The sequence below is a fragment of the Schistocerca serialis genome, chromosome 1, assembly GCF_023864345.2.
Source record: "Schistocerca serialis cubense isolate TAMUIC-IGC-003099 chromosome 1, iqSchSeri2.2, whole genome shotgun sequence".
NCBI classification, from domain to species: domain Eukaryota; kingdom Metazoa; phylum Arthropoda; class Insecta; order Orthoptera; family Acrididae; genus Schistocerca; species Schistocerca serialis.
This window is the reverse complement of record NC_064638.1, coordinates 224,063,277-224,079,831: the sequence shown is the minus strand read 5'-3', so window position 1 is coordinate 224,079,831 and position 16,555 is coordinate 224,063,277. Positions and strand designations below refer to the sequence as shown.

The 16,555-nt window shown below is 44.6% G+C and overlaps 1 protein-coding gene and 1 pseudogene across 1 annotated transcript in view; both read left to right on the top strand.

Moving 5' to 3' along the window:
* Window positions 1-2,694: 2,694 nt before the first annotated feature.
* LOC126460891 (potassium channel subfamily T member 2) overlaps window positions 2,695-16,555 on the top strand; it is a 627,462-nt gene continuing 613,601 nt past the window's right edge. Inside the window, exons 1-2 of the mRNA XM_050095956.1 lie at window positions 2,695-2,701; window positions 2,842-2,941. Of these exons, the coding sequence (XP_049951913.1) occupies window positions 2,695-2,701; window positions 2,842-2,941 (107 nt within the window). The remainder of the gene's footprint in view (window positions 2,702-2,841; window positions 2,942-16,555) is intronic.
* Window positions 5,916-6,033, top strand: LOC126429803 (5S ribosomal RNA; annotated as a pseudogene).

Genomic DNA, 16,555 nt, shown 5'->3' with positions numbered 1-16,555 from the left:
CAGTCCCATAGGGAGCTAAGCGGCCGCAGAAGCAATTCAGCTTCGGAAAGGGCAGATCAAATTGTTATCTCAACCATATGGACAACTGCAGCAGCAAGTATTTGCAATTTCAGACATTTTTGACAGTTTGGGATGGCTCTTGATATTGGCCCGCCTGAAGCAAAAACAATTTCCAAAAATGTTCATACTAGTCCTTACCTTACTAGATTTCTGTGAATGTCACGCTGTGGAGTGGGGCACAACATCCGATTAAGCAGTGAGAAGAATCACTAACGATCGTTCACAGGGATATAACACTCCTGTGGCTAAGCCATATCTCAACAATATACTTTCTTCCGGGAGTGGTAGCCTCTCGAGATACGCGGGAGAAATTCTGCGAAGTTTGGCATACGTGGTATTGCGGGAAGTAAGCCTGCAAGGCAGCCGGCCGCTGTGACTGAGCGGTTCTAGGCGCTTCAGTCTGGAACGGCGCGTCTGCTACGGTCGCAGGTTCGAATCCTGCCTCGTGCATGGATGTGTGTGATGTCCTTAGGTTAGTTAGGTTTAAGTAGTTCTAAGTTCTAGGGGACTGATGACCTCCGATGTTAAGTCCCATAGTGCTCAGAGCCATTTGAACCATTTAAGCCTGTAAGGGCGGATCGTGAGTCACACACGGATGCTCAGTCGGTAGAGCACTTGCCACGGAAGGCATTGGTCCCGGATTCGAGTCCAAGGATCGGGTCACGTTCCGACATAGTTTTAATCTGCCAGTAAGTTTCAAATCAGTGCACACCTGCAGAGTGAAAATTTATTCTGGAACAAATTCCCCACGCTGTGGGTATGCCATACCTCCCCTGTATCCTTTTTTTCCAGGAATGCTAGTTTCGCAGCGTATGTAAATGAACTTCTCTGAAGTTTGGAAAGTAAGAGATGAGATTCTGACGGAAGTAAATCTGTGAGGGTGGATCGTGAGCCGTGCTTGGACATCTCAGTCGGTCGAGCACTTCCCTTGAAAGACAAAGAGCCCACATTCGAGCGAGCGAGCGATTTGGCACAGTGGTTAGCATAGTGGACTCGCATTCGGGAGAACGACGGTTAAATATGCGTCCGACCATCCAGTTTTAGGTTTCCCATGATTTCCCTAAATCGCTCTTGCGAATGCTGTGATGGTTCCTATGAGAGGGTACGCCCGATTTCCTTCCCCATCCTTGAACCATTTCGACCTTCAGCTACATCTGTAATGACCTCGTTGTCGAAGGGACGTTGTAACCCTAATTTTATTTCCTTCTTCAAGTCCTATTCCGGCACGCATTTTTAATCTGCCAGGACATTTATTTCAGAAGTCTCACTGACCAAGCGTTCCCCTTTCTTTTGCATCTTCACGATGCACGCTGTGTGGACGCTCCCGTCTTCAAAGATACTAAGAGCGTTGTTCACAGATCTGCATGTGTACCATTACTGAGGCATCGTGTTGCACTTCGACTGTCCCTCTAAACACCAGATCTTTGTCCCATAGAAATTGTCTAAGGCAGTTTCAACCGCTTGTGTAACGAAATCGACATCATCGCAAGTTGGTAGCTCTGTGGGACCTAATTGTCAATAATAGGCTACAGCTGGATACGACGTACCTGAGGAAACTTGTGGACGATCTTCTTCACCGAAGCGAGGTCGTTATGAACTCTATAGGCGGTCTTAGGCACTGCTATCGAGATTTCACGCAGAGGTGACTAACTTTTTTCCGGTGTGTTTATGAAGTCCTTACTAAATAATTGTAATAAAGAACGGACTTAAGCAGGGAGATGCCCTGTCTCCGCTACTTTTTAATTTAGTCCTAGAATATATTGTACGAATGGCAGCAGATAATTCACAGGGTGTGGAGTTAAATGGAAATATTAAGATATTAGTGTATGCAGATGATCTAAACATCATTAGCTATAGGATAGAATCTGTAACAGCAAATACGAATGCATTAATGAAGGCTAGTGAAGATGTAGATCTAAGGATAACTGAAGACAAAACTGAATACCTGGTTACTACTAGAATGCCAACAGCAATAGATCAGGAAATTTTGAGAGTTGGAGACATGCAATTTGAAGAAGTGAACACATTTAATTATCTAGGCGTGGACATCACTTCGAGAAATGAGATTGAATCCGAACTGAAGAAGAGATTACGGGCAAGAAATGCGTGCTACTTCCCACTGAACAGATTACTTTCATCACGGATAGTGTCTAGGAATTTAAAGATTAGAATATACAAAACTATTATTCTGCCAGTTATGCTGTATGGGTGTGAGACTTGGTCTCTCACTGTGCAAAATGAAAAGCCCAAAGCCCTTTCGAATATTTGAAAACAAAATTATGAGAAAAATTTTCGGAGCAAAAAGGGATGACATTAGCGGAGAGTGGTGAAAACTGCATAACGAAGAGGTTCACGAACTCGATTCAAGCCCTGAAATAATCAGTAGTATTAAATCACGTAGGCTGCGATGAGCGAGTCACGTAGCTCGAATGGATGAGGACAGGGCAGCACGCAGAGTACTGATAGGGCACTTTGAGGGAAAATGTCCTGTGGGGAGACCGAGGCGTAGATGGGAGGACAATGTGAAGGCTGATTTGAGGAATCTAGGTATTAAAGGTGAATGGAAGGAAACAGCCCAAGACAGGGACAGGTAGCGAAAATACGTTGCTGCGATAATGGACTCTCGAGTCTGGTATGACCAGTGAGTGAGTGCGTGTGAGTGTGAGTTACTAAATAACTCTTTGTGAAATGTTAGTACTTAAAATGGCATCAAAGTATGAAACAATTTGTGACGTTTGTCGTCGACCTGCTGTGTCACTATCTGCCTGCCGTTTGTTCCAGGCCTGCGCATCAGGATCGCAAACCTGGTGTTCAAGCTGCTCACGTGTATGCTGTACATCGTCAGGGTTATCACCGACAACGACCCGACGCACGCATCATGGTGAGTACCCTACAGCCTTTCTTAGTCACTAACGTACGTTTCGCGGTTCACGCTATAGGAGGCTATTCTTGTGGCATCAACTTTCGATACCACACTTGTTAGGAGTTGCAGCTATCGACAGTGGCCCGTATTAGTATCGTTGGACCCGCGAGTCGCGACCAGCGCCGCTCCGCGGCTTGTATCAAGTTTCTAGCTAGCTCTCGTCCACTCTTGCTCGGGACGTCAAGTAGTAAAGTAGCAAAGCCTTCAGCTGATTGGAAGCAACCTCTAACAAGGCGCCTAGTAACGTGTGGCCTATGTGAGGCCTCAGTAGCTATCTGTTTACAATTATATGTGTGCAGCAAAGAAGAGTCCTGTACAACCAGTTAAGTACAATATACATTATTTTTTACCAACGATTTCTAATTATTTTAGTCATTGCAGATCCAGACCTTGCAGCCAGCATCTTATCGACGTTAATGACAAACCTGCTGTGATTTATATGTTTCTATTTAGCATCGGCCACCAGTCACCTTTGGCGACGACTCATTTGTCGTCATCATAACAATTGTCACACAGAAATATTGTCAATATTACTACAGTTAACTTCATTTTACTATCTCACTGTGTAAGATAATAACGTAGATATCACCATGGGTGTTAGTTTGGTGCTTTAAAATACGAAGGATGCGTTCTCTTTTTCTCTCCGACGTGCTGTGTTGGGTTTGTAAGGCCTTATTTAGGGATTACCATCTATTTTAAAGAAACAGAGAAAAGACATATGTTACGGACATAGCGAAATATGGAATATCATAACATAAAACTAGTGCTTTCCAGTTTTGAAGGAACGAGGAAAGTGATTATGGTGTCATATTTGCCCCTCAAGGCGTACAGAGCCGAGGTGTGTACTGTGTGTGCGATTCCAATCATCTTGAGCTGTAATATACCAGCTTTACCCTACTTAAACTTTTGTTCAGACAACGCCAAATTCGAGTTGGACTACTCCATAGCAACACAATGAATATCAAATTGTTTTAAGGCCTGAAACAATAAACCAACTAAACTGGTCAATCCACCACCCGTTTTGGCGCCGGGGACTGTGCAGCAGGTATCAGGAAACCGCAGCGGAATGTGGTCAGAGACCGTTACATAAAACCGAGCGAGGTGGCGCGGTGATCAGCACTATGGGGCTTAACATCTGAGGTCATCAGTCCCCTAGAACTTAGAACTACTTAAACTTAATTAACCTAAGGACACCACACACAAACATGCTCGAGGCAGGATTCGAACCTGCGACCGTAGCGGTCGCGTGGTTCCAGACTGAAGCGCCTAGAACCGCTCGGCCACACCGGCCGGCGGTGGTCAGCACACTGGACTCGCATTCCGTAAGACGACGGTTCAAACCAGCGTCTGGCCATCCCGATTTAGGTTTTCCGTGACTTCCCAAAATCGCTGTAGGCAAATGCCGGGGTAATTTCTTTGAAAGGGCACGGTTGATTTCCTTCTCCGTGCTTGACACAACTCGAACTTGTGCTCCGTCTCTGATGCCGATGGGACGCTAAACACTAATCTCCTCTTCCTCCTCCTGCTCCTCCTCCGTTATTTAAAATTCCATTTATTTCATTAAGCGTTCAAAATGCCCTCCCTCTACTGCAATACACGTTTGCAGTCGCTAATTGCAGGGAAATTGGAAATTTGTGGTAAATCCCTATGGGACCAAACTGCTGAGGTCATCGGTCCCTAGACTTACACACTACTTAATCTAACTGAAACTAACTTACGCTAAGGGCAACACACAGACCCATGCCCGAGGAAGGACTCGACGGGGGACGGGGAGGGGGGGGGGGGGTGCTGCGGGAACTGTGGCAAGGCGCCCCAGACCGCGCGGGAACTCCGCCCAGCAAAAGGGTACCTCTGGTGTAATTGCAAGGACTTCCGGTCACACTGAAGAGATTCCTTCGATATCATTGCACATGCTGGATGAATGCGATGTTTTAACGGCTGCTGGGTTATCGGAACTAGTGCATGGACTTCATCTTTCAGTTTACCTCAAAGAAAAAAAGTCCATGGACATCAAATGAGGATAACGCACAACCCAACTGATAACGCCTTCACGACAGAATTCACTACGTCTGCTGCAGTACTGATGGTCGATATTCTGGTAAAGTTGACTACGAAGTCTTTGGCGACGGAGTCCTTGCATTAAAAAAAAAAGTTCTCGGTTTACTTGCCGCGTAAAATTTGGATAAAATCCCGAGCTTTCGATGACTACCTCCATCATCTTCGTCAGGGGTAAAACTGTCGTGGACCGGTGAGGCTTCCGCTTTTGGTAAAGAAAGAGCACAGAGAGAGACTTCTTACATTCCTCGCAGTTCTCCGCCATAGAGTCCGACACCTCCGAAGGCGCCGTTTTCACCGTGACGTCATCCAGCCAATGAGAAGCCGTCCACTGCTTATAAAAGCGGAAGCCTCACAGGTTCACGACAGTCAGTTTTACCCCTCACGAAGATGACGGAGGTAGTCATCGAAAGCTTGGGATTTTATCCAAATTTGACGCGGCAAGTAAACCGTGAACTTTTTATACTGGTGAAGTTACACATGATACGGATGGACACAGTTTCCGCTCAAAATGCAGCCAGAGGCACTTTAGCAACTACTGTCGGAGCATTTATTATGTTCCCCCTCCTCGCTACAGTTTTGCTACTTACTTACTTCTGTAGTAGTCCAACCCCCTTGCATATTCGTCAGAACAGTCGTTAGGGTTGGAACTCACATGAGAGTTTTTTGCTCTCAGACAGTTTAGTACTCTCAGATAGAACTCGCAGAATTTTTTACACTAGGGGTGAATTTTCCCTGATAGTTACTGTCTGATAATTCCTTGTGAGTGTTTTCTGTAAGTATTTGAGACTCTGGCGACAGCAGAAGCGTTTACACACAGCAGGGTGAAAACGTTTATCAGAGCGCAGAGGTCACTCTCCGAAACAGTTCTGTACGTGACAACGGCCTTGCCGCAGTGGTAACACCGGTTCCCGTTAGATTACCGAAGTTAAGCGCTGTCGGGCTGGGCCAGCACTTGGATGGGTGACCATCCGGTCTGCCTGGCGCTGTTGGCAAGCGGGGTGCACTCAGCCCTTGTGAGGCAAACTGAGGAGCTACTTGATTCAGAAGTAGCGGCTCCGGTCTCGGAAACTGGCATACGGCCGTGATAGCGGTGTGCTGACCACATCCATTTCCGCATCCAGTGACGCCTATGGGCTGAGGATGACACGGCGGCCGTTCGGTACCGTTGGGCCTTCATGGCCTGTTCGGAGTTTAGGTTTTTATTTCTGTACGTGAAAGAAGTTGCGATGGAAGAGCGGTGGGCTGTGGTTGCACATTTAATGCTTTCAATGTCGAAGAATGTAAACGATCGTGTTAGTGTAGGGTAGAAGACCGAATCAGCCGGAGAGTGATTTTGGAGCATGCAGTAATTTAATTGTAGAGCTTTTGATGGAAAATACGCAACAATATAGAAATTTTACGAGAATGAATGCGACGGACATGTAAAAAGTGCTCTTCATAATTGGATCTAAAATTGTCAATCTAGCTATTCTAGTAGTGTTAAAGACTGGCTGCTTGTCTGTCTGTTTCTAGCATCAGCAACGTTTATTCTATTTAATATTTGGTAAACTAACAATTACGATGAAATCGCATTACACCGGTTTCACTTTGACACCCGTAGACGTTCGAACGTCAAAGATGGAGGATACCTGATAAATGAAGCATTTACAGACATATATTTATTTGAATGATATTACTGTTTTGACTTAAGAAACGACTTGTAAAATCCTAAACGTCCGTTCTGCAACGTTCGATATAATACTGTAGTTAATATACACCACGTCATTTAAAATTATAGATACAGCTGCGTTGCAAGAAAATGATTATTTTCAAACATAACTTTACTTGTTTCTCAGTCTTCATTAATCTGCGTTATAAAAGAACTTTGCCTAATTCTTTGAATCGTGGATATTCTGATCGATTTCTTCCACGAAGATATTAAAAACAGTAACCATTTCAGCGAACAAAATTCGCCTCTTATCTCAGTTCATGGAATCTAGTAACTGTGCAATCCATAACGCTGGTCTTTCCTCGTACAAACTAATGAAATGCCCAACTTCGTTCCGAGTCCACTTCCTGGCAGTTTTCGTCATTATTTTTTTGCCGACACATCGTTGACATTCACTCACAGTGGTTTATCATTGTAACAGTAATCTAATCTGTTCCAACAATGTCGGTACGCACTTTGTTGCGTTGTCGATGGAGCACAGTGAGTAGTACGCTTGTTCAAGCACAGTAATAGGTATCCGGTGTTCTACGCCCCATTTTGTTACCTATCACGGCAAGCCATCCTGGGCTTACATTTCAGCAAGATAATGCCAGCCCGCACACAGCGAGAGTTTCAACCGCTTGTTTTCGTGCTTGCAATACCCTACCTTGGCCAGCAACGTTGCGGGATCTCTCCTTGTCTTAGAACGTTTGGAAAATTATGGGCAGGCCCCTCTAACCATCTCGGAATTAGGACGATCTAATACGCTAATTGAACAGAATTTAGCATGATATCTCTCAGAATGTTCCAACAACTCTGCTAATCAGTGCCAAGCCGAATACCTGCATGCTTAAGTGCTGGAGGTGGAGCAGTGAGTTATTTACTTTCTTCAATAAAATAAATCAACCAGTTTTTCTGAAATTGCAATAATTCGTTTATCTGTAGGTATACATAAGATCTACCGTTTTCCGCCCCCCTTCAGATAATCCCTTCGTGGTGGTTATTTTTTTCCTTAGATTATATTTGAGAGCATCTGCTTTGCTCCGTCACCTTTTATTTCATATCCATACTGGCATCACCATTACCGCGTATTTGGCTTTGTAACAAATCTCTGACGAGACAACCAGTCGTATGCCGAACGGATATCCAATACCTGGTCCGTAATCTACGGCACTGCGGAGACTGCAGAGAGATTTCACGTAGTCCATGTTCCCGCGCCGCGCGGCACTATCTTCCTGACGTCACACGGTCTTGTGGCCAGTTGTCGCCAGCCGTATATATAGCGCAGGCCACGGCAGGGCTCGCTGCTCGCGCGCTGCGTCCGCGCCCTCGCGGTAATTCGGTCAAGGCCAGTGGAAGGCGCAGCACGCGACCGACACGTGGCCCGCCCACGTGGATCGTCTGCCCACGCCGCTGCACCGAGCCGATTCCTATCTGCCGCGCGCCTCGCTCTCGCGCACACGCTCTCTTTCTACGAAGGCATCGCCACTTGTAGCACGCAGTCACCATTCTGTTCAAACGCTTTACCAATTGTAACGGATTACTGAGCTATTAGGATAAAATTTAACGTGAGCGTAATCCAACAGAATAAAATTCAATTAGACATGCAGTCAAAATCAACTATGAGCAAGTATTAATAAACAGCCGGTGTTATCGTAAAAACAGTGATTATTTAAGAAACGTTAATCCTGCAGTGATTTCAATAAGATGATAACTAACACTTAGTTAAGAAAACAATTTCAACCGCTTGGCAAGTAACATTCCATCACAATAGCATTAGCCAGTATACCTTTCACTTATTCAAAGAGGTTTGCTTGTAACAATTCAGAAAACATTTGAACTTTTAATTATTTAAAAAGGGGTGGTACGTAACACGTGATTGAAAACAACAGCCAAAATGTACTGTATTTATTCCGGCAACACTTATTTGAGGAACAGTATGCTGAGTGACAGAACGGGAATGCGCTGAGCAGAACAACAACTGATCACTATCTGAATCGAGGTAGTTCAGGGCAGAGAGATTAGCACGCGGTATTGGGTGATCTTTTGAAGAGATTACGGTAAAGATATCTCGAAAATGAGACACAGCCATCAGTTTTAACACCTCAGAAATGTAACGCCTATTGTAAAAATCAAAGGCAATGTCAACCACAGGTAGTTAGGTTGTGCATCCACGATACCGCATACATTATTCATGGAGCAGCCCGTATGGCAAATAAAAATGTAATTTGGCAGTGTTCCATCTTCTTGAACCCTCCACACACACACACACACACAACACACACACACACACACACACACACACACACACACACACGGATACGTCTATTGATAGTATACACTGAGGTGACAAAAGTCTTGGGATACCTATTAATATGGTGTCGGACCCCCTATAGCCCGGCGTAGTGCAGTAGCTCGACATGGCATGGAGTTCACAAAAAATGTTCAAATGTGTGTGAAATCTTATGGGGCTTAACTGCTAAGGTCATCAGCCCCTAAGCTTACGCACTACTTAACCTAATTTATCCTAAGGACAAACACACACACCCATGCCCGAGGGAGGACTCGAACCTCCGCCGGGACCAGCCGCATGGACTTAACAAGTCGTTGGTAGTCGCCTGCAGAAGTACTGAGCCATGCTGCCTCTATAGCCTGCCAGAGCAGAATTTTATGCACGAACTGATCTCTCGATTATGTCCCATAAATGTCAATGGGATTCGTGTCGGGGGATGTGGATAGACAAATAATCAGCTTGAATTGTCCAGACAAGTCGCTGACAAGTGTGACCGGGTGCATGGCTCATTGTCGTCCATTGTAACTCCATAGTTGTTTGGGAGCATGAAATCCATGAATGGCTGCAAATGGTCTCCAGTTAGCCGGACATAACCATTTCCGGTCAATGATCGGTTCAGCTGGACCAGAAGGCGTGGTCCATTCCATGTAAACACAGCCCTCACCATTATGAAGCCACCATCAACTTGCTCAGTCCCTTGGTGACAACTTGGGTCCATGGCTTCGTGCAATCTGTGCTACACTCGAACCGTACCATCAGCTCTTACAAACTGAAATCGTGAGTCACCTGACCAAGCAACAGTTTACCAACCGCTTAGGGTCCTACATATATGGTCAAGAGTCCAGAAGGGGAGTCGCAGGCAATGTCGTGCTGTCAGGAAAGACACTCGCATCGGTCGTCTGCCGACGCCAAATTTCACCACATTGCCCTAACGGATACATTCGTCGTCCGTTCCACATTGATTTCTGCCATTATTTCAGGTAGTGTTGCTTACCTGTTAGCACTGAAAAACTCTACAGAAACGCCGCTGCTCTCGGTCGTTACGTGAAGGCCGTCGACCACTATTTTGTCGGTGGTGAGAGGTGATGCCTAAAATTTCGTATTCCTTGCACACTCTTGACTCTCTGGATCTCGGAAGATTGAATTCCTGAACGATTTCCGAAACGGAGCGTGCCATGCGTCTAGTTGCAACTACCATTCCGCCTTCAGATTCTGTTAATTCCCTTCATGCGGCCACCATCATCACGTCGGAAACCTATCCACTTGACTCACCTGAGTACAAATGATAGCTCTGCCAACGCACTGCCCTTTTATACCTTTTCAACTGGATACTACCGCCATCTGTATATGAGCATATCGCTATTCCATGACTTTTGTCACGTCAATGTAAACCTTTGCCTAAAAAGATGGCGTGGAACCTCAGTGTCGAGTGATGTAGGGCACAACATTGTCAATGCACACCTCTGTCTGCTGCCGATTCATTGTAATACGCAACAAAGTTCCCGGTGGTGGTCGTCCACACCCGGCCGTAGAAGAGCAGAATTCAGCAACAGGTGATAGATATTTCCGATGTACTGTGGAACACCTTCGTTCTCTGCCCAGGCATTAGTGAAAGCACCACCTACAGGCCATCAGATGCAGGCTAAATTAGCTGGGCACATACGTGCAGATTTTTGCGACGGTCAACGATCAGTAACTACGCGAATCCTCCTGCGGTTTTCCACGTGATAAGTCTACCTGCTTGCGATATAGCGAAGGAGTCTGCCAGCGACCGTATCGAAAATCTTATACGAGGGGCCTTCAAGAAGAAAAGCAGCGAATTTTTTTTCTCGACCAGTTTCGATTTAAGAAATTCGGTATTTGTTGTGGGCCATCATGAAATATTCCTCTTGCAGTCCCTATAGCACCATGGAGTTCCGATAGGTGAAGGCGCTATAATAACCTTCAAAGTGGCGTCTGTAAAGGGGTGCGCGCAAGCAGAGACCTGTCATTGAGATTCAGTTTCTTTTGGCTGAAAACCAGAACATCGCAAATGCTCAAAGGCACTTGCATAATGTCTAAGGGGATATGATTCTGAAAAAAAGCACAGTGAATAGTTAGGGAGGCGTCTGTCACCATGGCAACAAGGTCGCGCAAATCTGCCGCATGCCGGCCGGCCGCACATACCTGTGACTCCTGAAATGTTGGAACGCGCGACCACTATCATTCGAGGTGATCGACGGATCACAGTCAGACACTTCGCTGTTCAACTGGACGTATCTGTTGGTACTGCTGACACACTCGTTCCCCAGCTGGGGAACTCAAAGTTGTGTGTCCGCTGGATTCCTCGCCGCCTAACAGAAGACTGTATAAAGGAACGATGGACCATCTTAGCGGAATTGCTTGAGCGTTACGAGGCTGATTGTGACAACTTCTTATCGAACACTGTTACAGGTGATGAAACACGGATTCATCCGATGAAATATGGATTCATCACTTCGAACCGAAAACTAAATGGCAATCCGTGGAGTGACGCCACGCCAAGTCTCCTCCGAAGAAAAGTTTCAAGTCCACACACTTAGCCAGTAAAGTCTGGGCGACGATGTTTCTGAACTTTTAAGGGGTTATTTGGTTACTCACTTTGATGCCCTTCCTCATAGTGCAATCATCATCTCTGAAGTGTATCGCACTACACTCAGCGCTCAGGAAATTGAAGAAGTGGCCTCAGCGTGTTCGCTACCACAAAATTGCACACAAACTTCTCCTTCTCCAAGGCGATGCAGGGTCTCTCATAAGTCTGCGCACCCGAAAGGAGCACACAAACTTTCACTGCACTTTCCTCCTCAACCGCCTTACAGCCCGGATCTCGCACCATCTTGTGTGGCCCAATGAAGGATGCATTCAGCGGGAAGAGGTACGTGGATGATGGGAAGGTAATTGACGTCGGCTCAGACGTCGACCAGTGGAATGGTACCATTCGGGCTTATGCTGTAGAAAGGTGGTGTAAGGCCGTCGTGTTGAAAAGAGATTATGCTGAAAAATAGGCTTTTAAACCAAACGATTGGGAAAAGTATGGGGTATTGGAATCCTGAATAAAACCAACCATTTTTATATAAAGAATGTGTTGCATTTGACGGCCCTTGTACGATTGTACCACGAAAGATCTTGTTTGTGACCTACAAAAATTACAGGAATATAAAGAAAACAGATAATATTCAAATGTGCACCAAAGTGTAATAAAAATGAGCTACAAAATTGGAGATCAAATTACAGAAAACGGCTCAGGAAAGCGGAGACCTGTGAAAGAATCGAAAAAAAAGAAAATGATAAATTGTGTAAATCAATAAAAAGTTTCTTGTGCTATTTTCATTACTGTATTACGGACTGCTATGTTACGTCCATTGTTTTACAGGTATTACGAGTTATTTTTCTTTACGAAGGATCAAGAATGCCCTCGTCCTAGCATTTGAAGTCTTCATGGATCTAAGCGAAGTGCCAGCTATTCAGAAAGCCAGTCGTTGTCCTGTGCCTTCTCTCTCTAGCATGCGCATCAGGCAGCAAGTAAACTTAACAGCAAAACTCGCAGCACTAGAAGAAGACAGCTGGGTCGGTAGTTGAAATAGTGTGCTTATAACTCAACCAACAACTCGGGAGAAAACTAGGAATCAAAAAATTAATCATCAAGATAAAGTTATCCGTATCAGATGCTCTATATCTATTATACAAGTGCGTCGAAATTATACTCATTCATTCTTAAGTAGTTCTTCTAGACACCAAATTCAGTGTCTCGGAGACTCTGAACCATTCACGTATCACTAGCATGTTGCCTTTCAGCAATGAAATCCTTCGCCTGTGCCCTGTGGCGTGGCGAGCTTGTACCATAGTCCCAGTCTCCGCAAAAATCACGAAAATCCAGCGATTTACCGGTACCACATACACGATGGCACCCGAATTGCGGGCAGATCTCAGAAGGCTAGATCCCTTGACGTCAGTGGATAACGCTGGGCCTGAGATCGGCGGATCCGATCCCCTGAAAATATTGGGGAGACAGTCTGTCGCAGAAGTTCGCCTGTGTGCGACCATCTAATAGTATTCACGATGTCGTTGCGTTCTCCATGTGGCTATTTGTCTTGCTGCAACCAAGTCCATTTGTTGACTCAAAGTTGAAAAGTGGCAAGCCATTTGGCATGTCCCTTTTTATTTAATATGAGAATTTCACTCTGCTAGAAGGATGATCAGCAGGTGGAATATTACAATAATGACTAATAACAGCGAGCTGGAGTGCAGTGACCATAAGTACTGACCTCTATCTAACGTTACATCTTAAGGGGCTCCGGAACGCCCTATACTTGCAATGTTAAAATAACGCTTATAAATTACATCTTTCCTCACGAAGTATTTGAGGTAGGAAGTTGAACGTTTTACAGATTATTTATTGGAATATGGGCTACAACTTAATACAGGGATTTAACAAAATTTTAGTTCAGTTATTAAAGATGATTTTTTTCAATTGTAATGAAAATTCACAACATTTTTTTGCAATTTTTTATTTATATATTCAAAAATATACAGTTTTTTGGAAAAAGGCTGTGTTAAATTATGCAGAAGGTACTGTGTAACATTTACTGAAAGTTTGAAACGAATATGTTTGGAAGATCCTTAGAAAACATGTAATTAGTATGAGAAAATAAAAGTTTTGGGAATCGAGCGACAAAGATTGGATTAACCTTTTAGCGTATTCCAGGTCCATAGGATGGATTATCTTCATCCTCTGCAAACTCCTCCTCCAGCTTCCTCTTGTTCCTCCTCCTGTTTACTCTTGCTTGTATTTCTAGACTCTTTACAGCCCTGTCTGCAGCCCGAAGGCGTTCGTTGTCTAAAGCAAGCATCGCTCGTACCATGTTAGAACCTATCTTCATTCCCATATTTCTAAATACCTTGCACCTTACAATGTTGCCATCATTGAAAGTCGCAACAGCATCATACACACCAAAGTGAAGTGTTTCTATTTCAACAAATACAGTCTTGGGGATTCTCGACCATATAACACTATTTCCACTTTCATTGGGGTTTTGAGTTTTTCCGTGAATACACTTTTTCAACAGTTCAGGTGCTGCTAAGTCTCTGAAAATAGGTTTTATCACCTCCATACTTTATCTCACATCACTAAAATGTACCTGATGAACACGGACGTTAATAATAACACCATTTGACAGCAGTTTAACAGTGCCACAGTGGGTCACGCCCATGTAGAACACATTTCAAAAAAAATTTAAAAATAGTTGTAGTCTTCGGAATTGAATAAATTATATATCTATTAAAAGGTAATAGTCTGCAGATTCAGAAAACGCAAAAAAGTAAAAATTGAACTTTTCATGATTTTGAGCCTTTCCGGAGCCCCTTAACTACATTTAACGTGGTGCAGAACTTCTTTTCCTTTGCTTTCTGAGAGTGCTTGGAAACTGGGCGCACACTGGATCTGGGACAGACAAGGTAGTACCAGACGTAACGGAAAAGCAGTGCCGAGCAGCCACCGGGGACTGGCATTCGCATAAGGCAGGTAGCATAAGGTGTTGTCTCCGTGAAAATTGACAGGAGTTTCACTTGGTATGGTCCATGCAGTGCAGATTTGTAATTTTACCTGAGGTTATTAGACAGTCAGATGCATTTCATGTTTGTGTTCTAATTTAATAAATTAATGTGTTCAATTAAAATTTTTTTGTATTAACACCTAAAATTAATCTCAGTTCAGTGTCATCCATTTCTCCAGTTGCATTTAGGATCCACAGCTAGGGCCATAAATTTTTCTGTTAGTTAATCCATTTGTGCACATTAATGCAGCTTGGTACTTAAAGGCGTGTTCGGCTCTTAATTAATATTCTGGGTCAGGATAACCATCTGAAACATGGCCAGTTATCTGTGCCAATAATAAATGCACAGCCGCTAATACTAGTGTATTGCCTGTTCTTGCACTTCCGCCCCGATAGCTCAATGGTCAGCGTGACGAACTGCCATCCTAAGGGGCCCGGGTTCGATTCCCCGCTGGTTCGGGGATTTTCTCCGCTCAGTGACTGGGTGTTGTGTTTTCTTCATCATTTCATCCCCATCCGGGGCGCAGGTCGCCCAATGTGGCGTCAAATGTAGTAAGACTTGCACCACGGCGGCCGGACATGATCCGTAAGGGGCCTCCCGGCCAGTGACGCCAAACGCTCGTTTCTATTTCCATTGTCATTGCCCGATGCTGTCTGAAACTTGCAATAGGGAAATTTTCCTTGACTTACTACCCCGATGATTCTTTGGTTGGAATCCATTGTGTTATTAATTATGTTGAGCGCCAACATTTTTTCTTTTTTTTCCAAATTTAAGGCAAATGTTAAGATTCTATTTTGCCACCATAAAGTGCAAAATGGTGCTCGTGCGGTTGATGGAGAACAGGGTCTCTTTGATTTGGACCATCTAAGTCCTCCCCAGAGAAATCATGTTTTGGACGTCTTACAGCAGTTTCCTGAAGTTCTTACTCACCGGCTAGAGGTTACGAACCGCGTTAAATATCAGTTTTGATTAACTTATTATGTCCCTCTGAGGCATGCCCCGTATAGGTTGTCACCTTCGAAAATGAACGAACTTCGTTATATTGCTGATCAACTGTTGGAGACTGACGTTATTAGACCATCAATCTCACCTTATGCTTCACCAAATTTTCCTGGCGCATAAGGCTAGGGGAACAGGGTACCGGCCAGTTGTTTAATGCCGGTTTCTTAATCAGAAATTTGTACTTGAATCCGTCCCACTCTCTGCTTTACATAATTGTTTTTCGTGGTTTTCGGGCATTAAGCTTTTTAGTGTCACTGATTTCAATCAGGCATACTAACAGACACCGTTAGCTGATGTTTCTAAAAGATTCACCGCATTTTGCACCTATTTTAACTTGTATGAGTTTAATCTTGTACCTTTTGGCTTCGCTACGTGGGGCGGCAGTGTTGTTGCGACTACTTGATTCAGTCCTCGGGGACCTGAAGTTTCCCTTCGTTTATAATTACTTAGACGACATTTTCATACATAGTCAGAGCTTTGAAGAGCACCTGCATCATCTGTCTTGGTTTTAAGTAGGCTTAAGGAGGCCAGACTCACGGTTAAGCCGTCCAAGGTGAACCATGTCCATGGATTTCATTTTTGGGACACATCGGCTCGAATGCAGGTGTGGCGATTGATCTAACTCAAGCCCTTTACGACTTCAAGCCTCTGTAGCCCCACAAACGTCTCCTGTGAGGAAGTTATCACAGCCATCGACAACAGACCGTCTCAAAACACACTCGGGGTTCTGCAAAGTGTGTGATGTGGCTGTAGGATCGTGCACAGTCGAGCGGACAATAAGTCTGTCCTATCGGGCGCCAGTCGTTGCGAACGTTGAGATTTTGCTAGTCGTTGAGTATGGCCTTACTGCTGTCATATTCGCTAGGCAGTCGTGGGATATCACCAGCACAAGCAGCAATACTTAGTGACAACAGTGCATCCCAATTTAAGTTATACAATATACACTCCTGGAAATGGAAAA